Below are 25,005 nucleotides of genomic sequence, written 5' to 3'. Positions count from 1 at the left end.
TTGCGCATGATATTTGTGACTATCCATCTCTACCCATCTTACAGAGCACATACACGGTTTATTTCGTTTATTTGTATCCCCATTAGCTGTACCCTACCCAACAGCTACGGTAAGGTTTCTTTACCAGATAAGGTGATAAAGTCACCCAATTTAATGCGTCGAGCTGTACATTAGGAAGGGCCAGGCACATAGGGCAAGCCCCAGATCAGTCACTGAGACCTGACTGCTCACCGCAGGCCAGGCACACAGCCGTCCCAGGGCCGATGACAGATGTGCGTTAATCTGGCCGTCCATCGCGGACAGGTGACCGGCAGGGGTCAATGTCATTGGCCGGCAGTCTCCCGCCATGCAGGGGGGAGGGACTTGGTCGGTCTGAGCTCTGACGGCCGGTCGCGGCTCACCGTCCTGTCACGGCAGGGCGCCCCGGGGCCTGCTGGCACCCAGAGGAGGAGTAACGACCCGCGCGACCCCAAAAACAAACACGGCCGGGGGAGATAGCGTCGTCTCCTGCGCCCTGACTGAGGAGCTGCCGTCGCCTCGGTGACGGACGATGCGCCGCCCGGGGGGTGGGGGGGAGCCAGTCAGCCAGCAAGCCAGTCAGCCAGCAAGCCAGCCAGCCAGCAAGCCAGCCAGTCAGTCACCAGTCAGCCAGCCAGTCACCAGTCAGCCAGCAAGCCAGTCAGCCAGTCAGCCAGTTAGCCAGTCAGCCAGTCAGCTTCAGGCTACGAACGACAGAACAGGCGTGCAAATAACACACAAACCAGGGCAATTCTGCAAGCTATACTGGTCTTCTGAGGACTGGACCCAAAGCCCTTTTCCTAGGCGCAACCCTCCAAAGGGTGTGACCGACAGCTCTGGGTTAACACAGAAGCGAGGTAAAAGCACTACCTTTGAGAAGGGGCTCCAGAACTTTCCTGTGGTTTTGCCAATGTGGGGTTGGTAAATCTGCAGAACGGAAGGGGATTTAGCATTCGGCACGGCCATAAGTTAATCTCCTGCTTTCGGCGCAGAAAAACGCGGAAGGGAAAGCCCGGATATGGGAAGAGTTATTAATGCACTTCTTGATGAGCTGCAACACAAACGGGGGATCTGACAAAGTAGGCAAGATGGCCCCGGCTTCTCCTCCATCTCCATATTGAATTTACCTCCCCGCTCTCCTTTCGGTAATAAACGGGCCTTCGCCCGCCCAGGCTTGTCGTTGAAGGATGCGGGCTTCAACAGGCCCCCTTTAGCCAGGACATGTGAAACCACCGTGCTAAGACAACACAATGCAAAACAGATACACCTCCCAGTGACATTGCTGGGCTAGAATCTCCTCCCACAACACTTAAGACAGTTTAACACCAGAGCGCAATAATCCACAAGCACACAAACAAGGCACCAGGCAGTGCTGGTGTTTGTCGTCAAAGCCATAGTGTCATAGGACCTTTATTTTAACAGTACATTTCTTTTAAAAGATACAGAGCAGGCCGCGTTTGATGTTACAAGCCATTAATAAAAATACAGGCTGCAGCAGAACCATTCCGATTACAAAGGTGGAAACTAAACAGGATAGCATATTTTCTTTAATTGGCCTTTGCAATAATTGTAACAAAAGAATACAATACAATACTACCAACACTACCATGAAGGTACATTAGTGCATTCTAGCATTACATTTTAACATGAACATATAAAATGGATAGAAAATTAAATCAACTTTGCTGTCAAAGTATGAAGTTACTTTGTATATAACAAAAAAAAAAACCATCTCTGATGTCAGATTGTTCTCTAAACCTTTTTTATTTTATGGAGAACCTGACTACACCTTTCAGACAACAGACTGGATATGATTGCTTTTTATTTTTTTTATTTTTTCCAATCATGATCATGTGACCTACAATTCCACACGGCCAGGTGAAATGAAAAATTCCCCAGGCCTTTGGGACAAAGCATGTGTTGTTAGCATTTACAGGTGGTCCATTTGAATGACCCAGTTTGTCAACATTAATGTTTAAACAGAGAGTTCCATAAAAGAGCAGCAAAACAGCCACGTTTAGCTTTGGGAAAGCAGTGACACCTATATTGAGCAACAATACAAAATAAAGTAATTTGTCCTCTACTACGAGTAAATAAAATATTTATCTGTGTTGGCTTTACATAACATTGTAGTTTAATTCAATCTATATATAGAGAGGAAAAACATTTTCAGTCGACAAAAATCAAGATGGCACCTCATCCCTGCAAGCGTCTAAATGTGAATATTGGGCAGAAGCACGGAACAGCCAAGCACATATAGCTTTATACTGTAGTACAAGACAATACCATTATTTCATCCCTTTAACAGCAACGGACTGCAAGCAGTACCTTGACGTACTCGGTAATACGAACGCTATTTGTGGTGTGGAGTCACCCCCATTATACTGTACATTGCCCAAGGGACTATTCCAGTTTAACTAGTAGCTATGTACGCATTCTGTCCTGTCGTTTTGGGTCCGCTGAGGGTCCGACAGGAGTGAGGTTACCGCGTAGGATATTCGGGGCAGTGTCGGCACAGTATCAGTGGGAGGTGGATTTCTGGTGCTTGGCACAACTGCGCTTTGGTAGGATCGATCAGGCCAGGTGAGAGGGTAGGGGAGAATCAGAGCAGCTAGCCCAGAGATACAAACGAGCAGGTGTGGGGCGGGTTAAAGACGCCTCGTGGCCTGCGTTGTTACCAACGGACAGATACGGTACAAAGGGCTAGTGTGTGTTGTTGACTGGAGGAGATGCCGAGGGAAGGGGGGGAGGGGGGCGGTTGTCGGGGGAGCAACCTGGCAACCTTGGGCTCAGAAGCGGGCGCCTTAAAGTGGCCTTCCTACTTCAAATTGATTAGATCTGATTCGTTCTCTTCGCAAGAGGGGGCAAATATAATTAGAAATATTAAATAAAGAAAACAAACAGGCAGTAAAGCAAAATTCACAACAAAGTTAAACATAATATTCGCATAATAAGAGGCAGTGAGTAAATCGAGACAAATTAATGAACAAAGGGAGAAAATTTAAGATGCCCATGCTCCATTTTGGAGTCACAGGCAGGCTTGTGTAGGCCGAAGATCTGACCTCTCAACATCGTAAAGCCCATCACAGCAGTAAACTGCTACAAACTGTACCGTGTCCATGTAACCGAGTTAAATATTAGCGTTATATATACGATAGACCGTATATCCACAGCGATAGCTGGTTGGATGCCAATGACGGTTAACACTAATTAAATAAGTCTGCATTCGAAGCAATAAAATACAATAAAATGAAAGAAAATTAAGGCTTTGAGACAGTAAGCCTTCCGCACAGAAGTCTGCGGCGGGGGCTAGAGACTTCTGCTCAACGGTCGGGGGGAGGGGCGTAGTGTAAACTCTCCAGCTCGACGGCTCCCCCTGCTGTACACAATACTGCGACTCGAGGTTTGACAGGGGTGCCTGGTGCTAGGGGTTCTGAAAGAGTAGGCGGGGCCCACCGCTGGATCTAGACCAATAAAAGCAGCCCTTCTGAATACGGGGCAAGACAGGCGGGAAGAAGGCCCCCCAGCCGAACGGCAGCAGGGAGGCAGGCGAGCCCACGGGACCGAAAGGCGTACTGGTGACACGGGCGAGAGAACAGCCGGAGGCGTCCATGGATACTCAATGCAGCTTTCAGGCCCCAACGAGGACATGACGAGGAGGTTTTATTTGGCGGGCGTGGGGGTGGGGGAGATAGCGTAAAGTCTGTTTTCCAGCGCGAGAGAAGACATGCCTGGCACAGGGGAGAGGAGAAGAGAGGAGAGGAGAGGAGACATGGCTGGCACAGGGGAGAGGAGAGGAGAGGAGACATGGCTGGCACAGGGGAGAGGAGAGGGGAGGAGACATGGCTGGCACAGGGGAGAGACGGGGGAGGAGAGGAGAGGAGACATGGCTGGCACAGGGGAGAGGAGAGGGGAGGAGACATGGCTGGCACAGGGGAGAGGAGAGGAGAGGAGACATGGCTGGCACAGGGGAGAGACGGGGGAGGAGAGGAGAAGACATGGCTGGCACAGGGGAGAGGAGAGGAGAGGAGACATGGCTGGCACAGGGGAGGGCACAGGGGAGGGGAGGCTCTAGTAGAGCAGGATGCGGCGTTCGATGGCCTTGCGGCAGATGGGACACTCGCTCATGCGGTCCCCGCACAGCTGGCAGGTGCCGTGGCCACACATGAAGATCATGTTCTTCAGCCGGTCCAGACACACCGGGCACATGGTCTGAGGAGAGACCAGCGCACACCCTTACAATACACTCTTACACGTAACACAATAACCAGGTCACAATTAAACACGCATGCAATCCCGGAGAAGGCCTGGGATCAATTATAGTATCGTATTTACAGGTAGAGTTTTATAGTTATAGCATTATGACCAATTACATATTTTCAAATTAAATCTGAAGGCAAGATGTACAAGCAGACTAAAATAACTGTTCAATATAACTGCACTATAAATGCTACTTAATTCTATCCTAATCACATAAAACAAAAGATGACAATCTTAATATGGTAAACAACCAATCTATTTATATTTTAGATTTATATTCAGATCACATTGCTATTGATATCATACAAATATATACAGGAAATATCACCAATATTAAAATACCTTAAATAAAATTTTGGACCTTTTAATTCACACAAGTAACTAATAGAGATGTATGATGCAATAAACTGGTGTGACCTCACCATACCTGCTCTTTGATATCCTGCAGCTGCTGCTGCAGCTTCTGCACGTCAGCGTTGACGTTGGTGTTGTCCTTGTCCCTCTGCAGGGCGGGAATGTTTCCGCTGGCTGTGGGGGAGAGAGCACCAAACACACCGGTTACCCGCCTGCGCCCGGAACAGCCCGGAACAGAGACTATATTCCTCCGCCTTTTCAGAGGAACGCCTGCCGCCCATTGCCGGCAAAAGCAGGGCGTCGTCGGCGAAATAGAAAAGCGAAGCCGTGTGGGTAAAAGCGGGGGTTTCAAACTCATACCGGAGGGTGGGGGCATTTTCCTGTTCTCCGTTCCAAGGCGGGCTCTCATTGGCCGGGTCGCTCGCCCAATGAGGGGACACTGCCCGTAGGCCTTGGCATTGGGTTCTCATTGACTTATCTAAAGGGCTACGTGCTCGCATTGATTGGGTTAGCTAAAGGGCTACGGGCTTTGCTCGGACAGGGGGAAGGAATGCATCCGGTAGATAATGCCCCAAGCACTGGTCCAGGATCAGCCCCCTCCACCCAAACTCTTATCTGGACAACTGGTGCAATGCAACGTGCAGCTGATCCAGGATCAGTGCTTTGCGGTAGGAGGCGGAGTGCATGTGAGAGTGTGAGTGCGTGTGCGGGGAGCGGGGGAGGGCGGGGGATTCAAAGGCCTGGAAAGCAGGGCGAGCTGAGACCAGGTTTGGGGAGGTGGGGGGGGGGGGGGGGGGGGATACTTACACCAACTCAGCGCCAGATTGTTGGGCTGGAGAAGCTCTTGCGACCCCCCTGCCACAGAGTTTGAGCTCCCTGCTGAGAAGCAACCAGTCACAGTGTTACGGTGGCACGCCCTCGCCACAAGCGCCAGTGCACTTCACAGAGGACCCGCGGGCGTGGCCCCGGGGCCGGCAGGAGGACAGCGCTTACTGTCCGCCCTCAGGCCAATGCTGCTGCTACAGATACCGTTTTGGGGACAGTTTTGTATAAAACGTTGGGGACAAAAAAAGGTGAAATTTGCGGTGGCTGGCCGTCCTCCACTTCTGGCTGAAATGCCAGATCTGAGGTTGTAGCATCACTAATGTTAGGCTGTCGGGGGGGGGGTGGGGGGGTGGGAGGGGGAGTTTGGGGGGTGCTAGTATGAGAAAAATCTGTCTTTGCTGCGATTCATAGCAGCGAGTCCAGCTGTGGTCCCTGAGGCCTAGAACATATGTCTTTTGTTGTCATTAATGAGAATGTAATTCATCAACACTGACATGGGACATTTGATAAAATTAAATTTAGACATCGAAGGTAGAAGGAAAGCCTCCCACTCTAGAGGTACAGCACTGCCTACATGCTGCCCTCTAGCTGTTGGAGGTATTAAACCACCCTTTACTCGTTGGGACCTTCGTCCAGGTCATCATGTTAAGCATGTTAAGAGTGGACAGACAGAGATAAAAAGAGAGAGGCAGGGAAGGAGATAGAGGGAGAGGGAAAGAGAGAGATAGACTCTGCTGCCACTAATAAAAAGGAAATATCTATTTTAGCTGAGTATATTGGTGACCTTGCCATAGTTTCCCTTTTAACTAAAATTAAAATACAAAAATTATACAAAACTAAAAACATGGGAAACTTATGAGAACCTTAATTAAAAAAGTAAAAATTAAAAAGGTGGTATACATGTATATACAAGAGTGTACACAAAATGATTTCCAGCAGACAGGAGATGACACACATTCAAACAAATTCAATCAATATATCAAAAGCAAACCACAAGAAACACTTTAGCAAAACACACATTTTTTGCACCACCTTATCAGGGGAACAAAGTTGAACTGGACAAGTCAGAACACGACCAGTAATCGACATGACCAAAGGTGGGTGAGCCAAGGCCCAGACAAGATGCTTTCGCACTGTCAGCAGAGGCCATTTTAGAAGCCTGTGGTATAAACACAGGACTCCACATAACTGAAGTTACGGCATGTTCATTAATCTCAGAAATGCCACATTCCTGTGCGGCTTTTCATGAAATGGTTCAAAACGTGTGACTGCGAAATGGCATTACGCTTACTGGAGACGCAGTCCGGCAGCCAGAAACACAGGCCTGAAGTCAATGTACTGTTGGTCTGACTGATGGAGGTATTCGAGGTGAAGAAAAACATCAAATGCAACAGCAACAATAACAGGAAAAAAAAAGAAACAATTGATATAGCTGCTTGGTGGCAAAAAAATAAGTTGAAAGGAGCCGGGATGGAAAAAAGCAACCGGGCGAGGAATGAGAAAGAAAGGAAAAGGAGAATTAAAAGGGAACGCGTGGAAGGTTCACTCACTCAGGTGCTGGTCGGCCGTGTCGTCCTCCATACCTTTGCCCCCGCAGCAGTGCGCGAAGGGGGTGCGGCGCTCCACCACCGCACGGCACTGCACACACTTCTTCATCAGGCTGGCGCAGTCTGCGGGCACAGCGACAGCTCAGTCAACCCATCAATCAACCGCTCAGCCAACCACGGCGAGGGAGGGGCGGGGCGTTCAGCACGGGCCAGAGGCTTGTGTGTAAGCCGTCAGCCTGTCGCGGTGACGAGAGGCGGGGCTTAGGAGTCGACCGGCCGGGCAAGGGCGATTACGCCGCCACGCTTCCGGAGGGCCGGATGTCAGAACCCCCCCCCCCCCCCCCCCCCCTCGTCCAACCGGGGTCAAGCTCTCTGCGCGTTCTCCCCCACCCGCCCAATGGAGCGTAGCGTAGTTACGGTGCCCCGGGGGGAGCGCCCCGGGTCCTGAGTGAGGGCACCCCCCGGGGCAGGCGACCCGCAGGCAGCACGGCGGGGGCCGTGTTGGGCGTGAAACCGCGACGGCCCGGCTGTTACCCGCTCCACCGACTCCACAAAATACCCCGCTCCCCGCTGAGCGTAAACAGCTGCTCCATCCCAACGCTATTCCCTCACCCCGTTCCAGCCTTCTCAAGGCCCTGCTTAAATCCCAGCTCTCTCCGCATTTGTGTCATGGTGCGAAATTGAACATGTCTGAATTCCATTAGGGACGCCGGTCTCAAAGCCTCTGGGTCCCTATCTACTTTTCTCAGTGAATAACTCAGCTGTTATAGTGGAAATGTGTAAAATACTTTAGAGTCACCCAGGATAAGGACTAAAACTACGCAAATAATATACTTTGAAGATTTAAGATATCTGGAAGTACCCTGAGACGACAAAGTGGAAGCGTAACAGTGAATTGTTCTCTGAATATATCATTTGCGAGGGAGGACGGGGAATAGAAAACAAAACGAGGAAACTGAAGAAAGATGAAAGACAAGAAAGAAACTCTTAAAGCATTCAAAACGGGCCCCTGTTTAAAATGGCTTCCGTGCGAAAAATGGGCCTTGGTATGAACTGGTGCCTCAGTAGCCATCTTATTAAGATGTGATTAAAAAAAAGAATGAGCGCTGGAAGCGGTTTGCTCATTGAGTTTGTGCTAATGTCTGTAACTATCACGCCAGGCTTGCCAAGGGAGGTTGAGTGGTTGGGAATTGTCCGCAGCTGTTCAGCTAAAACTTAACCTTCAACCCTCTCTCCATATTTCTTAGTGCTTAAGGGGATTTCAAGTGACCTTAGAATGGCCATTTGTTCTTCTTAAACGGTCTTCATTTGCAGCATCATTAATATCTCAAAGAGTAGAAATAATTTGGGCAAATACAAATTGGGGGTGGGGGTGGCATTTACAGGGATACTAGCTGCACACCCCCAACAATCTACCCTCAACCCCTCCTTACAAAACACATATCGAAGGAGGAGGCTAGGTGGACTGTACCTGTCAGAGGCAGCTATGAAGAGATAGGTGGATTTAAGGTTACTGGTGGAGGAGGGTTTGAGGTTACAGGTGGAGGAGGGTTTGAGGTGACAGGTGGAGGAGGGTTTGAGGGTACAGGTGGAGGAGGGTTTGAGGGTACAGGTGGAGGAGGGTTTGAGGGTACAGGTGGAGGAGGGTTTGAGGGTACAGGTGGAGGAGGGTTTGAGGGTACACGGGTGCGAGTCACTTACTTTCACAGGCGCACATGTGACCACAGGGCTGGAAGAGCACAGCTGCTTTCTTGTCCGAGCACACAACACACTCCTCAATCTGAGAGGGGAGAGAGACGCTTTCAGGGCAAAGAACACACACACACACGCACACAATCTCAGAATGCAGAGAGGCAAAGTGGTTCATTAAAGGTCTCGGTCAAGGAGACCGTGTAGTGCTGTCCTCAGCCCTCATAGAAAGAAGTTTGATCGCCCGCCATTCCCGCTTCCTGTACAGCGATCCATCTCTATCTGTAACCCTCCCTGCTCTCCCCCGTCTGAATAAAGTAGAAAACGAATACGTAAGGAGGGTAGGATTGTCTGCTCGGCACCGTTACTCTAAGAACACTTCAGCGTAATGGCTGCCGGGACGAGAAACAGGACTCCTATCCTTCATTTTAATGGGCTCAAAATGGCCACCATGATCTTCAAAAAGACAGATCTCTCCTGATATCCGCAGAGATGAGTTACGCTTCCCCATCCTTATCCATTAGCTTAATAGAACTACATTTCAAAGACACAAGCTAGACGATGATCGCCGAGTCATGGGTCAGGTTCATTCATCACTTCAGTTTTCTACACTTTGTTTTACACGCAAGAGCTGATCAATTGCAGTAATCTCTCAGGGTAGGAAGTGTGCCAGAATGCGGGCATGCCGCAAAAAAAATATGGATGTTTAATAAGGCGCTGAAAACTCAATGTGTCGAGCAATGTCAAAAGCGTACGGTCAGTTGCGAGGCGGACTTGGATAATATTCTCACATTCTCAGAAAACCATTCTGATAGAGACGCTCCGTCGTCTCTCGGATTACAGCCCTTAAACGAAAGCAGCCACAGACTGACCGGCCGCTGGTTTCGGGCCGGTACCTTGGTTCTGGACTGGACCTGCTCTTTGCAGATGAGACACTTCTTGACGCGGGGCGAGCAGAGGGAGCAGGTGGCGATGTGGCCGCAGGGCCCGAAAAGGGTGTCCCTCTTCATGTCAGAGCACACCATGCACTCCTCCAGGGTCTCATTGTTACTGCTGAGAGAGGGGCTGCGGGAGCCCACCTGCCCACTGAGAGAGAGAGAGAGAGAGAGAGAGAGAGAGAGAGAGAGGTGTCATTTAGGCAGGCTACTCACAATGAGGTCCTACTTAATCCTGATGGGTCGCACTTCACCTGCTAATGTAAATGAATTCAATGATGCCAACCCAAAGCAGCATTGAATGGAATTTTAGGGGGGGAGGGGGTTGAGAAAGAACAAAAAATGGAGATAGGGGAGAGAGATGGAGATGAGTGGTGGGCAGTAAAAGAGATAAGTAAAGAGGACATTGAGAGAAGAGAGAAAAGAACCAGAAAGCAAGTGCAGAAAATTATAATGATACAGATTGCAGTCGTACTGGATTACAATCTATTTACAAATGGACCTGTTAGCAATGACAAAAACCATGCTGCTATGAGCTCCAGGAATGATGCTCAAAACTACTCTGGTTCGAATAAATCAAACTACAAATGACAAATTGATCTACTTTACTCAAGTTACACTGATTTCCCAGGACTAAATTTAGTTTTGCTGATCGTTTCTCCATTTTCCCCGATTTGATTGGATTTCCATGTGAAGGAATTTCATTAGGCTGCCAAAGACGTTTCAGTCCTGGGTTTTCCCTATTTGTCCAAAATAAATGTTTTCTGCCCAATTCAGTTCACAAGGCAGGAGTGGAAATGGATTTGGTACAGCCAGGTTTACGGGCCTGGTTATGAACCGACCTGGTCTTCTCCTTGTGGCACTTGGCCAGCGCCTTGCAGAGGCTGGGGTCGGGGCAGAGGTCCAGGGGGGACTGGCCCTTCTTGTTGCGGATGGTCAGGTCCGCACCATTGGCCGCCAGGAAGCAGGCGATGGAGGCCGCACTCTTTTTCTCAGCCCCCTGGGTGCCCAGGCCCATTATCAGCTGCAGGGAGGAAAAGGGAAGAGAACGGTCACAACCACAACGGTCACACACCAGGCAACGGTCACAACCACAACGATCACACACCAGTCAACGGTCACAACCACAACGGTCACACACCGGGCAACGGTCACAACCACAACGGTCACACACCGGGCAACGGTCACAACCACAACGGTCACACACCGGGCAACGGTCATAACCACAACGGTCACACACCAGGCAAAGGTCACACACCAGTCAACGGTCACACACCAGTCAACGGTCACACACCAGTCAACGGTCACACACCAGTCAACGGTCACACACCAGTCAACGGTCACACACCAGTCAACAGTCACAACCACAACAGTCACACACCGGGCTGGACGGCAAGTCAAGGGCTCAAATACAAAATCAAATACAAAGAAATAAAAATTAATATGGTTAATCAAGAGACAGAAATACCTATCAGGGCATACCGGGTGTTTGCAGGTTAAATATAAGCCTAAGCCACGAGTTAATTGCTTACTTAGAAGACTCTTTTTTACAGAGAACAACTGAAAAAAATAACAGCAAACACCTGTGACAGACTGCGCTCACGTTACAGATGACCTAGTTGTAAGCCTTGATGAATAATCGCGGGTTGGGAGCGGAACAGAAATTCCTGCGATGCGCTGAAACGCTTTTGTCTTGATTGATGGCTCAGGCGCGCAGAATAAATCTAAATGCTCACGTCCTCCTCCGCCTCTCCTGACACGGTGACTGATGGAGTGAGATTTGTCAGACTGCCACGTTGTGACGAGTGACAGATGCTCCACACAGAGAGATCATCAGAGCCGCTGAAACCAACGGGAGATTTCATTTTGGGGTTGCGTCCCCCGAGGGGTTACAACCCAGCGAACGCCTGAACCACCCGCCTTAACCGCGGTCCGACCGTTTGAACCGAAGGCTTCGGACCGCTTTGGGCCCGTTACATATTTCATCACTCACAAACGCATCGCGCGGCTTCCGGCAATGTCCGCCATGAAACCCCGATCGATAAACAACCCCCCCCCCCCCCCCCCCCCCCCCAAAAGGGCAGCTGGAGGTTTTAACGGATTTAGTAATATGAGGAAATGTGAAATAAGAGCGCTGAAAATTACACAGGGAAGCAGTCAGGATTTGCCTGGTCTGAAGTCCTGGCAGGGCATTTTTAACCGTCTGCGCTCACAAAGGCAGTTCAGGAGAGTGCACTGCCCCGCACTGCACCAACACCTTTTAAATTGAAAGTGGCGGTTCCCGCATTAATGCGCCGCACGTTAAGATGCGTCGTGGTGCAAGCGGGGGGCCTGTTCCTCCCGGTTTCCCGGGTCATTTCCTGCGTTGAGAGGTCCCGCTACACGTAAAGGTCTGAACGCGAAGGCAAATGAACCTACGAGAGCGTGAGAAAGGCCGCGCTTTTAATTCCTTTCAATGACATCGTTAAACTGGCATGGCTACACAGCGAGATGAGCATCTGCCAGACGCAAACGTAAATCTCCCACGGGAGGCGTGCGGGGACCGTCACTTTGATGCAGGTGACATCTTTAAGCGTTCCACCGACATCTTGCATATATAAAAAGGATGCAGTGAACTATGGAAGCTTCTAGCAAAGGAAACGCATAAATGGCATCATTACACCGTCTTTCAAGACAAAGGTTAAAAGATGGGAATATGGTACAGAAACGCCAACTTGCTCAACTGTGTCCTCAAAGGACAAGTACCTGCACATTGCATATGAATGCAGATGCCTATACGCTTCTCATATTAAACAGGTGCAATCTTATTATCAGAAGTAATTTGCCTGACTTTTAGGAGCGCCATCTTATAAAAGCAGGGCAATGCACACATCACAGTGTGAAGGTTGATACTGCCATCTGCGCATTATAAAAATAATGGTTCGTTTTTAAGTGCTTTTACTTTTAATGTATAAGTCTGATTATTAGAAAAACAGGCTTCACAAACACATTTCTGTAGAAACGAGGACATGTTGAAGCTGAGGAGATGGTGGGTCTTCTGCCCACACCCGAGTCCTGGAAGGACGTGAGCATTGACAGTTTTATAGCGCTTTGGCAGAGTGGCTTTAAAGTGCTGAGATTTCTCAAGTCAGAATTCAGCTGTGCAAATGACTTATGGAATTTTTATGATGTAAACATTATACATTGCTATGTGAGGGCATCGGCCAAGTTAAATCAATAAGGACGGAAGGAATGGAGAACGGGGCCGGAAAGCAATAATTCCAACATCAATACAGGCAGCTAAATACTCCACCCACAGCCCTTTAACAAAATACAAACTAAGCCACGTTAAAACTCAGCCACTCTAAAGCTCATTCGCCTGAACTACATTTTTTACTCAGCTGAGTTTGCCTCGTAATTACAATGAGACGAGGACTTCCTGATCTTGCTCATTTAGACCGCTCCCGTGACTGTCTTCAGTTGGTGGGTTTCATATTTTGCACTTGTGGAGCCGCTGGGCCGTGTAATTCGATCCCTGTCTGAAGGCAGTGTGGTGTGAGAGGGTGAAACTGCAGCAGAAACTGCATCTCCATGGTCTCACTCAGCTCTCTTCTCAGAACAGCACGGAGGCTTCAAGATGGCGGCAGCATTAAAAGGCCAGGCAGTGCCGCGCTTACCAAAGGGTAAGGACCGCACTTTACCGTTACGTTCAGGATAGGGCAGAAAGCACACCGTGTTATACCCTAAACAGATACTGCCACCTGCGAACTAATTAAGAGGGAATTACGAGACATTACCTGAACTTTACCCAAAAAAAGTTATCAGCAGTCTTGGATTGAATCCAATGACTACAAATTGTAGTTTTTCCCTACTTACATTACAGGTGGGAATGATATGGCTCATCTAACCCATATTGTTGTGAAAGCGATTTCTGATCAACTACTCACGCTACATCTGCATACGCAACCCTTTATTTATTTCAAAAGCTTGCACAGAAAGAGCCAGTACTTTCCTTTCAGTAACAATGTTGCGGTTTACCCGGTGCCGCTGCGAAAGCCTTTTAAATGGATATAAAAGAGGTTCTATTGTTGCTTGTGAATATTTATCAAGGTAAAACTGTTTATAGTTTGCTTTTGATTCTAATCTCTACTGATATGGGAAGGATTCTCAGTACCTGCCAATCAGTAAAAATCAAAACATGTTCCAGGTCACCGCTCTCATGACTATTCATGAAGGGAGGCAGAGTGATTATATACAGGGACACGCAGCGAACGCTTCATATGCAGACCGCCTCAGATTCAGCCTACAATGTCAAAACGACTGCTCAAATATCAAGGTACATGTTTTATTAAATGTTATTAAAATATAAAATGTACCATTGTAGACTGAAGACCTTTTGCATTATGTTGACCATTTTGCGGAACAAATAAAATACATATGCATTATGCAATACAACTGGTCAAAATAAAATGAAATGTCATTACAGTGAAGCACTTATTGTGTTTTTGGATGGCGATGTACTAACAGTATTTTTGGACGGCGCTGAACTAAGAGTTACTGGAGGGTGGAGCCCTCACTGTGTTGCTGTGTTACTGGAGGGTGGAGCCCTCACTGTGTTGCTATGTTACTGGAGGGTGGAGTACTCGCTGTGTTACTGGGGGGTGGAGCTCTCACCGTGTTTTTGGAGGGTGGAGCACTCACTGTGTTACTGGAGGGTGGAGCCCTCACTGTGTTACTGGAGGGTGGAGCCCTCACTGTGTTGCTGTGTTACTGGAGGGTGGAGCCCTCACTGTGTTACTGTGTTACTGGAGGGTGGAGCTCTCACTGTGTTACTGGAGGGTGGAGCACTCACTGTGTTACTGGAGGGCGGAGCCCTCACTGTGTTACTGGAGGGTGGAGCACTCACAGTGTTACTGGAGGGCGGAGCACTCACCGTGTTTTTGGAGGGCTCCCAGGGCTCCACCTTGCTGACGTCCTGCATGTCCTGCAGCTGTCTCAGCTGGGACAGGGTGTGGTGGCGGAGCGCCTCGTGCAGGGGCGTGTCCCCGTCCTTGTCCTGAACGTCCAGCTTGGCCTCCGCCCGCACCAGCAGCTGACGGAGACACAGAGAAGCTGTGAGACACCACGCACTGCGGAAGCTTCCGGCTCCAGGCTAACGGGGACCCTGTGAAACTTCTACCTCTCAAGGGTACCTCGTGCCAAGGGTTCAGGCAAAAAAAAAGCTTGTGCATGTGTGCGTATGTGTGTAAAGTTCCATTTGAAACTGAAGACATTCAATCTCAGCCCCAAAGCCACAACCGTGTGTGTGTGTGTGTGTGTGTGTGTGTGTGTGTGTGTGACAGAGAGAGAACGTGTGTGTTATCAGGGGGTTATTCGGTATCTTCCATTTTCAAACGGAACTTTTCCTGGAAATGGAAATTGACTTTTCCTGAACAACTTAAGTTTAATACGAAGCCCCCAAGGAAATGTGCTTGTGCTTTAAGTGCCAGAGCGAGCTGTGATCGTTCCCCTGAAAATGTCCACGGGTCACCTTGTAGCTGGAGTATTACAGTGCGCTCGCGTTTCCCCTCCTGCAACTGTAATATTATATGTGCCGTGGCGCGCGTAACTGCTAATTTCAAAATGTTTCCACAGGGCTAGACACAGTGAAAGAACCGCGGCTACATTCCCCAGTCTCCCTCAGCCACAGTGAGGAGGCCTGCCGTCTCTGAGCCCCACTGTGCAGGTTCCTCTCTGAGCAGGCCCTCTGGCCACTGAAGCGGCCAGTGCTCTGAGGGTCTGGGGCTGGCTCAGACGGGAGACACGCCCTGCATGAGCCCAGGTCCACTTTGCTGCTTCTACATCGCAGTTCTGAGACCATTGTGTTATGTCATACGGCGACTATGATCCAGCATAATCGGAGGCATAACTGGTGAAAATAATTGGGGAGGAAAAAAAGATCGGGAAGTTTTAGCCTTAGGTCTAAAATGACATCAGCGTAACTGCAATATGAAAAATGGGCCTAAGATACTGAGATTAAAACGTGGTTTGTCTCAGCATTGCAGGAGCAGAAGCTGCTTGGTATTAGCAGTGTGCAGGGAGAGGACTGAGAGATTTAATTACACTTCTACTGTGAGGGGGCTGTACACTAAATAAAATTTGACTGGTTGGCATACATAATCAGAGATAAAGCAATGTAACCCTCTGTCCTGTCAGAACCGGTTAGCAAAGCGAATACGTCATCCTTATTCAGGAACAAGACAACACATTTTACAAAAACTTAGCAAAAATGCTTCATAAATAATATAGGTTTTTGAAAATTAATTTCGTGTGATAACACATTTTACTCTTTTGTGAGAGCATTTACACCGCTTCAGTTTAATCCCAGACCCGAAGACAAATCGGGGAAGGCCTTAGCTTCCGAAGCACACTGTGGAACAATGGCGGTAAAAGGTGTGACAACTCGGCAGCGGGTGACTAACAGTGACTCGGGCTGAGCTGGAGAAGGAAGGTTGGCCCACAAGCCTTTTCTCAACAGCACAGTTTATCCCAACGAGCCAAGCGCACATCCATCGTAAATTTCACCGCTGAACCGCGCCCAACGGCTCTCCTGCGGTGAAGCTCAATTTGTTCAGAGGGAATTATTTGTCGGGATTAGTCCCCAGGAGCCTCGGAGCAGATGTTCTGTCCGTGGTGATCACTCCCGTTGGTGGCAGCGTGGGGATCGTTACAGCCCCGGCTAATTGAAACAAAGTCTAAACAAGTACTTTCTATTATGTGGTAATGTGATTAAGGTTCAATTACTACGGTTGTGACACGTTCTTCCTTTGGATGGGTGCAAAACAAGAGACTGATGGTTCCACACCAAGATGAGAAGAAGTGGATTTTGAGTTAGGCTGATGAGAGGCGGGGGGGGAGGGGGGGGGGGGGGGGGGGGTCAATTGAGACACTGCTTCCCCCCCGACTAATTCAGCTCTTCATCAACTGCGCAGCAAAGGCTAATCATATATTCAATTTTGCTTACTAATCTACAATGTCTCTGTGACATTCATTAAGTGGCTGATTAAAATGAGCTCTATTAGGTGGGAAAAGTAGGGCATTGCCAGCACTACATGATGTCATTTATAAGCGTTCCTGTTCAGTGTTAGTGGATGCAACGCGTCGCAAACGGCATGGAGGATTGCTCCATAATGGTTCTGCGACAGTTACAATGAGGTACAAGGCAGCTTATGTTACACTTATACTAATTGCCCACACTACTGTACGTACTTAAGAAAACGCTATTTAATAAAGAACGGAAGCGCAGGCCAAGAAAGACAGCCGGCTTGTTTGGACGCTTTAAGGATTCACAGAGAATCCTGGTGTGATACTCACTACAGGCTAATGCACGATGCCTTACGAGAGCCCATTTTCCTCACTGTATGCCCACACTTTGAGAAGAGTCCAGACTGAACGCTGCTCCATTTCAGATAAAATGTTTTATTAATGCTGATATTGGGAGCTAGGCCCAGTCTGGCCGTGTGTGAGGAGCTGCTACAGGTGGGAACTGTTGAGAGGCCCCGTAATGACAGCGTATCAGTGAGATGGCAGCTCTTATCACGGGCATGCAAATGCCCTATTCCCGGGCCGAGTCGGTGATTCATCACGGACGGTATCGCCGTACGGAGACGGGCGAGGGCTTGGCAAGCCCGACGCGGGTAATTGGCAAACAGGGCACCTCTCCAGTGCAGCGCCGGGCACCGCCACGGAAACGAAGCGAAACTCCAAAAACAAACACGTGTTGGCATTATGATAAAGATGGTGCCGCCACCAAATTCACGCTTAAAATGGCGTGATCGCCATCTTAGACGCACATGGTGGAAAGAGGCGTTCCGGGAGACGCGGTGCATTGACGTCAACTGAATACCGCAACCTGGCTCTTTAACATGCAAGGCCCACGTTCTGCAGAGCAGAAGCAAGGCTCTTAGCAGGTCAAACTCACCCAGGGGGCACAGTACCGCTGGCTTCCACAAGATGGCACCCTTTCTGTAGCCTTTCTCTGACTCCCACCCCCCCCCGCCCCTACCTCCCTCCCCCTTCCCGCGAGATAACATTTTCCTTGGCGCTGCATCGAGTTGATCCGAGGGGCTAATTCCGACGCAGGAGCGCTGCGATTTTAAATTAAACTTGTGCCGCTCTGCTGTTCCCACTCCCACCCACCCCCCCTCTGCGGAACCCGAAAAAGAGAGGGAAGGAGAAGGGCAGATGAGTGAAGATGTTACTGTCTCTGGAGAGGTGGGGCGGCAGTCAGGGGGTCAGCTCACCCGTACGATCTGCGTGTGCTGGCGTTCCACCGCCAGGTGCAGCGCGGTCTGCTGATTCACGTTCTGAATGTCCAGGCTGGCACTCCCCTGAGAGAGAGAGACACAGAGAGAGAGTGAGAGAGAGAGAGACAGAGAGAGAGTGAGTGAGAGAGACACAGAGAGAGAGAGACACAGAGAGAGAGTGAGAGAGAGGGAGAGAGAGAAGAGAAAGAAAGGAGTGAGGGAAAGAGAGGGGAATGGAGGAGAGACAGTGATAGGCGGGAGAGAGAGAGAGAAGGGGGCAGGGGGGGGGGGGGACATAATCAGTTTTCAAGAATCTTAACTTGTATCCCAACTAGGATCATAATTCCAACAGTCGGCCGTGGAGCGGGAAATCCTTCTCTAATCTCTGCTAAGTAAGAAATACCCATCTCTGTCCATCTCATCATTTACATGCAGGTTATCGCTCATTAAAGCTCATGCAAGATTCATTTTCTCACTTCAATGAAATCAAAATCTTAAGACTCCCATCCCTAATGTGAATTTCCCCTAACTTGCATTTAAATGGAGGCGTTGCAGAGAGCGTTTCCGAGTTCCTCCCCGGAGCAGCCGGCATGAGCAAACGAGGCGGCTTCACGGCCGGGACCGTGGGCGCGTGTTGTGACAGAGCGAGCGTGGAGATCGTAACCGGGCCGAGCGGTGCGGTTCACCCGTGACTAATGAACCAGACTGGAGCGCGGGGGCTGGTGCAGCAGGGCTGTGGAGCGTGTGAAATAACGGCTGAACTCCGTCTACCGCGTTCACGCCTGCCGAGGTGAGCCAGCCAGCCAGCCAGCCAGCCAGCCAGGCAATGGGAGGGTGCAAACTGACGGGGAAGCCAGAGGCAGTGGCCAATAGGAACCCTCGTTATTACCACCGCCACCCCACCCACCTGAAATTGGATTAGGAGTACTCTTCTTCTCCTGTGACGAGTTTAACCTGCGTGTCTATGATGTCCTGAAAGGCCAGGGAAACGGATCCTGTCTGAGCCTCTTTTCACTCCCCTTCTAATCAGGTTTCCTCCAAAAAACTATGAGAAAAAAACCCTCTGCCTCATGTTCTACAACAAAGCGCTGGAGGCGAGTTAATAGGACAGGCTTTCTGGAGGGTCGATAGAAGTGACACTGCAGCAGGTGAGAAACACCGCGTCCCACCACAGTCTGGAGAGCGCAGCCCAGGCTAAGGCTAGGCTACATTTAGCCATGCAAAGTAGGGTGTAACAAAAATGCTAAATGAGGAGTACAGAGCAAAAATGTAATTGTTTTTCTCAAGGTGCTATGAGGCTTCAATCTGAATCACTGTGGGTGTGAAAGCACGTCCCTGGTGCCCGAGGTCCATCGTACCCCCTGCCTGTCCTGGAGCAGGAATTAGACCCCCGGTGGGCGGCTGACGGTCCTCATTAAGCACCCTCGCGCGCGTGCAGTAATTTACTCCCCGCTTCGCCCGGACGTGCTCGGGGAGACGTGCCCGTGTTCACTACGCCGGTAATTAAGAGAACGGAGAGGGCTCCTCTTGGCCGGGGCTGTGGGTGCTGGACGAGGCGGCGGCTGGTGGTTGAGGCGGGTTTTGGTGACCCTCATTTATATAGCGCCCTTTTTCAAAATAATGGAGCCTTTTTACAAAGACAATTCCGTGCCTTGGTGCAAAGCATACAAATGGTTTTGGAATATTTCATATAGAACAGCATGCACAGAAAGCCACAAGGCTCTGAAGATGCCTACAGGGCTAAAGGTAGCCATTTGACAGTTGTGCCATGACTCAGGTCCTTTGAGATGTCACCGCCCCAATGCCATAGAGATTGGCTGATTTTCTGGAGAACAAATTAAGAGGAGAGTGAACTTTCTGAAGGAATCAATTGATATGAAATCTCCATTGGGCAGGGCCTCTGGGTGGCATGTCCAGCTAAGGCACTCCCCCTAACAGGCCTCACTGAATGGAATTAAATGCTAAGAGTGGCTAACGCTAGCAGGGAGCTCCGCAGGGCCTCGCGGTGCAGGAGCGACGCCTGCAGTCAGTCTGGGGCCCGTCTTCTCCCTGCGACAACCGGCAAGCGGCGCAGTCCTCCGGCGTAATGACTGTGCAGCACAGCTGCTGGAGCGCAGCCTAAAAACACGCAGCGTGTGTTACCCCAGTCTGAGGCGGTTAAACCTTTAGGATGTGAGAGAGAATGGCATTCCAAACTGGGAAAAAATTCAGACAATGGGATTATAGTGATAGAAATGTGCTTTTGACTGTCGGACGGCGTGAAATGCCGCAGGATTAAGTGTGGAGAGTTGGGGACCGTCGACTGATTCCTGTGAATGGCACTGACCCCCAGCATTCAGGGAGTAGCCCACAAGGAGGCAATGAGAGAGGAGGCTAAGGTCAGACTGCATAATGTTTACCCCATGGCTGCATCAGCAACTGCAGCCATTACGCTCACTTACAGGGAATGCAGACACTTCAAAGGAAGGGAAGGCGTGGAGAGAGGGAGAGATGGAGCTAGAGAGAGAGAGAGAGAGAGAGAGAGAGAGAGAGAGAGAGAGAGAGAGAGCTAGAGAGAGAGAGAGAGAAAGAGAAAGAGAGAGAGAGAGAGAGAAAGAGAGAGAGAGAGAGAGAGAGAGAGAGGGCACTTCTCCGTACTGCAGCAGAGTTGTGAATTAGAGATTCTGTGCACTGACTGAGGTGGTGGAAATGGGGCATCTCTGCTGCATGTGCGAGAGGGGGAGAAGATGATGTGTGTGAGGAGGAAGGGGAGTGCACACAGGCATGCATGAGTGTAAATGTCCTTGTGTGTGAGAAAATGAGGGTGTGTGTCTGTAAGACATGGCGAGTGAGATTGTGCATGAATGCGAGAGTGCTTGTATACGTCTGAGCACGAGAGTGCGTTAGGATGTGAGAGAGTACATAACAGAATGTATGCGAGCGAGCGCATGCGTGCGCGCGCATATGGCTGTTTTTAAGAGCTCATGTGTGCATGCACACATTACTGAATGTGTGAGTGGCAGGGCATGTGTGGGCAGGTTAGCGAGAGCGTGTGTGAGTATGTGCGTGTGTCTTGTCAGTACGTGTGTTATGGGCGAGTTTAGCAAGAATGCGTGTGTGCGAGTGTCCGTGCGCGTGTCCGTGAGTACGTGCGTTAGCCACGGGCGTGAGAGAGAGAGCACACGCAGTACCTGGTGCACCAGCAGCTCGGCCACCTCCACGTGGTTGTTGAGGGCAGCCAGGTGCAGCGCCGTGTAGCCGTCGTCCTTCTTCTCGTCTACTATCCAGGGGCGCGGCAGTTTGGACAGCAGGACCCGCATGGCGCTGCGCGGGAGAGAGGGGGAGGGGAGGCAGCGGTCATTCCGGGTGAAGACCAGTCACGGTCACTGAAGAGACTCGGCTGAATACCTCTGAGCACAAACCAAGTCCGGCCACTCTGAAGAGACTCGGCTGAATACCTCTGAGCACAAACCAAGACCGGTCACTCTGAAGAGACTTGGCTGAATACCTCTGAGCACAAACCAAGACCGGCCACTCTGAAGAGACTCGGCTGAATACCTCTGAGCACAAACCAAGACCGGCCACTCGAGGGCTGGACACCTCAACTGCCAGCCAAGTGGCAGTTAAAACTCTCCGTGTGTGAGCAGGCTCGTCTGAGCGTCATAAGCCTGCCGTCAGCTCGTCCTGGTTAACAAACTACGCATTGCCTGCTGTCGAAGCGCCCGGAAACAGAGTCTCGCAAGGGCCGAGAGAACCGCATTGCGCTCCACAGCCCCCCTCAGAGGGAAAGGCTCTTCTCTTCTTCCCAGACCGATTTGGCCTCTCTCCCGCTTCAAATCTCCAAATCGTACAGTTTAATTAAGACAATAAATCTTCCCGAGATGACCCGGTAAGCCCACGTTTCCTCAAAAGCAAACGGGGCGACTGCGCGACGGCAAGCCACGTTCCATCACCTCGTCTCCTTCAGGAGATCCGCCACCAGGGGCGGGGGAGCTTCCGGGAGTTCAACCGCGGGCGTAGAAGAGGGTGCTGCCAATCATCCGTAGATACGAGTCAATCAAAGCACACCCCCTCCCCTCACAGAAAATCCCAGTCGCTCAGTGGCAGAATTGCACGCCGCGGCTAAGCCATTCGTGGAGTTAATAAGGCCATGAGTGACCATCACTCAAAATCATGTCTGCGAAATCGCTCATTTACTACAGTGTTCAAAATGAACTTTCCCTTTGTGTTTCAGAGGGGAGGCAAAGGCTGTTAATGCCGTGATAGCACAGCTATACCCAGGAAAGCAGAGGTGTCCTGGGCAGGCAAAGATGCTCTCTAAACTGCCCGGACACTTGGCTAAGAAAGCTGATAATTAAAGTTTTGTCTCTGCAGTCACTGATGCTCCAAGTGTTCTCAGTTTCTGAAGCTGAGAAATACTGAAAATAGCCACACAAGCATAGCAATGAAACTGCCTGTTAGCAAACATAACCTCCCAGTTCAGAAAAACAAAGCATGAAGGAAGGAAGCTGACTGCACTAGAGTGGAGAAGGAGGGGGACTGACTGCACTAGAGTGGTGAGGGAGGAGAACTGACTGCACTAGAGTGGTGAAGGAGGCTGACTGCCTTCTGTACTTTGACCTCTGCAGATGGGAAAGCGACAGAGAGAGAGAGGAAATAAAGCTGCCCAAAACAGCGAAGAGAATATGTGAGGTGGATGAAAGAGGCAGAAAGGCAGAGAAACAAACAGACAGCATTATAGAGGAGGAGGAGGGGAATCGAGCCGAAAGACGGCGATGGCAGTGAGAGATGGTGACAGAAATGAAAGTACTAAGAACCAATGGAGGCCAACAGACATGCAAGACAAAAGGAGACGGGAGAGAGGAATGAGACCTTGCAGTTAGAGAGCATGTGAGAGAAGCAGAGGACACGTACGTGCACGCTCATACGCGCACGTGCACGCACACTGCGACAGACCCCCGCTGATCACACTCCTCAGCCCAGGGCGACTGCTCTTCCAAACCTCTCCCCCCTCTCTCTCCCTCCCTCCCTCCCTCCCTCTTTCCATGACAGACCCACTGGCAATCACTATGTAAAGTGCAAAGCGAACACTTGACCATCAAACAAATACAGACATGTACACACACACACACACTAAGCGGTGCAGCTCGTTGTCCCAGGCGTAGACTGTAGTCGGTCTCTGCGTGGTGACCCTGTGAGACTATGCCCGCTGGCAGGTGCTAAAAGGCCTCGGGGGCAGGAGAGCGGGGTCTGTAACCACTCATCGTTCGGAAAACGGGGAGGAGACTACGCAAGCCGGGTGAAGCCCTTCAACCTTCCGCTAAGCAGGGACGGCGCAAGCAAAAATGTGCATAACTCAGTGAGTACATGCTAGCGGACACATGGTACATCTACTGCTGGGATCAGTTTACGATGCACAGAGGCATTTGTTACGGGTAGATTTAAGGGGGGGGGGGGGGGGCGGTGAAGGTTGTCGTGTTTTGGCTGCACCACGACAGGTTGCGTTTGGAAGGTGGCCCAACCCCCCGGGTGACCCTTGGCCTCCCAGTCCACATCCATGCCACCCTCCCAACCTGGATCTGGCACTGGAGCGAGCGGGTGCCCCAAAAACGCTTAGCCGCCCACGCAGGAGGGCAGCTGTGCTATCTCCGGTGTCTAACGTGGGAAAACACAAGACTCCTCCCGCTTCATTGTTCTCTGAAAAATAGACACGTGCACTAAACCTGACAGCAGCAATTAGATTACATTGCATAATTTAGCCCGTTCGCTTGGCCGACACCCTTATCGAGGTTGATTTACAGCTCTTGCGATTCACGTCGTACAAACTCCAAGCCAAAAATACCTCAGGCTTTTTTTTTTTTTTTTTTTGCGACTGGGGTAAATGGTCCTTGTTCACAGGTACAACAGTATGTTCAGAAAGTCTGTGACCTTTATGTCCGGAATGCAGTCTTTCCCACTCTCCTGCCCTGTTCCAGTAATTTTGTAACAATTATACCTCTGGACCAGGAACAGACCGGAAAATGTGAAAGGACAAAGTGCTACGAAACATTAATGTACTAAAGAGAACGAGCTCACGAAAGCTGGAGAAACTACAGTCATAGTGTATGAGATCTGAGAGTCACCTACATACCCAAGGCTTATTTAACATGCATGTGTGCATGCGCACACACACACACACACACACACACACACACAAATGTGCACACACACAGACACACACACACAGACACACACACACAGAGACACACACACAGAGAGACACACACAGAGAGACACACACACACACACACACACACACACACACACACACACACACACACACACACACACACACACACACACACACACACACACACACACACACACACACACACACACACACACACACACACGCCCACAGGATTTTTATGTTGAAGCATTTAACATTGCTGAACTATGTCCATTCGGAGGAGAGCTCTTCCCCAGGTAAAATGACAAACAGGACAGAAGGGCTCCCTCGCTTTATGGTTCATCCTCCACGCCTGCAGAGGGCGCAGTTACGCTTCTGGCTCCTAGCGCACCTGGGTGCAGGGCTTTGGCCACAGCACTGGCTGCTGGCCTCTCTGCCTCGCTCAGTGAAATGGGCAGACATAAATATTAATGCCCCACCCCCACCTACCACGACCAGCGTTGCTGCATTGCAGTTGCCAATGTAAAAAATAAATAAATAAAAAATGCGAACACTCGGATCTTCATCCACTTCCTCATTTTGTGTACATCGGTTTCTGTAGGGAAGGAAGTCAGGCTGGGTCTGTTACGGTGGGGAGAGCTGGTTGGATAGCTTTTTCAGGTGTTCAATTATTGACTTGTTCAGAGCGCTGGATGAAAAGGAGGAAAAGGGCTTGGAGAAAGAGAGGTGAAGACAGAGGGAGGGGGAGAGAGAACTGAAATGGAGCTGATGTAACACAACTAAGAGTTCAAGTGTGAGTGGAAAAAGTCACCATATTCATTCTGTTTTTTTATATCTCAGTGCCAGCTTTAACAGACATGTGCAACACTGCCATTCTGGTGCTGGTTTGACAATCGTTGAGAAAACAATAGAAGAAGAAAAGACAAAGCGGGGGGGGGGGGAGAAGGGGGAAAGTGAGAGGCAGA

At 50.1% G+C, this 25,005-nt stretch overlaps 1 protein-coding gene across 8 annotated transcripts in view; it reads right to left on the bottom strand.

The window, feature by feature from the left end:
• Window positions 1–1,412: 1,412 nt before the first annotated feature.
• The window catches only part of mib1 (MIB E3 ubiquitin protein ligase 1), a 97,006-nt gene continuing 73,413 nt past the window's right edge, over window positions 1,413–25,005 (bottom strand). For 4 of the 8 annotated variants that reach the window (XM_061253501.1, XM_061253502.1, XM_061253497.1 and 1 more), the window contains 10 exons: window positions 21,063–21,195; window positions 17,890–17,976; window positions 14,541–14,699; window positions 10,471–10,652; window positions 9,485–9,779; window positions 8,706–8,784; window positions 7,008–7,127; window positions 5,440–5,511; window positions 4,706–4,806; window positions 1,413–4,230 (listed from right to left, as the gene is read on the bottom strand). In XM_061253501.1, coding sequence (XP_061109485.1) covers window positions 4,090–4,230; window positions 4,706–4,806; window positions 5,440–5,511; window positions 7,008–7,127; window positions 8,706–8,784; window positions 9,485–9,779; window positions 10,471–10,652; window positions 14,541–14,699; window positions 17,890–17,976; window positions 21,063–21,195 — 1,369 coding nt within the window. In that variant the 3' untranslated portion in view covers window positions 1,413–4,089. The remainder of the gene's footprint in view (window positions 4,231–4,705; window positions 4,807–5,439; window positions 5,512–7,007; window positions 7,128–8,705; window positions 8,785–9,484; window positions 9,780–10,470; window positions 10,653–14,540; window positions 14,700–17,889; window positions 17,977–21,062; window positions 21,196–25,005) is intronic. The other 4 variants (XM_061253503.1, XM_061253504.1, XR_009709479.1 and 1 more) reach the window with 3 other exon arrangements.

This window comes from Conger conger, chromosome 9 (genome assembly GCF_963514075.1).
Source record: "Conger conger chromosome 9, fConCon1.1, whole genome shotgun sequence".
NCBI lineage: Eukaryota > Metazoa > Chordata > Actinopteri > Anguilliformes > Congridae > Conger > Conger conger.
This window is presented reverse-complemented; position numbering and strand designations above follow the sequence as displayed.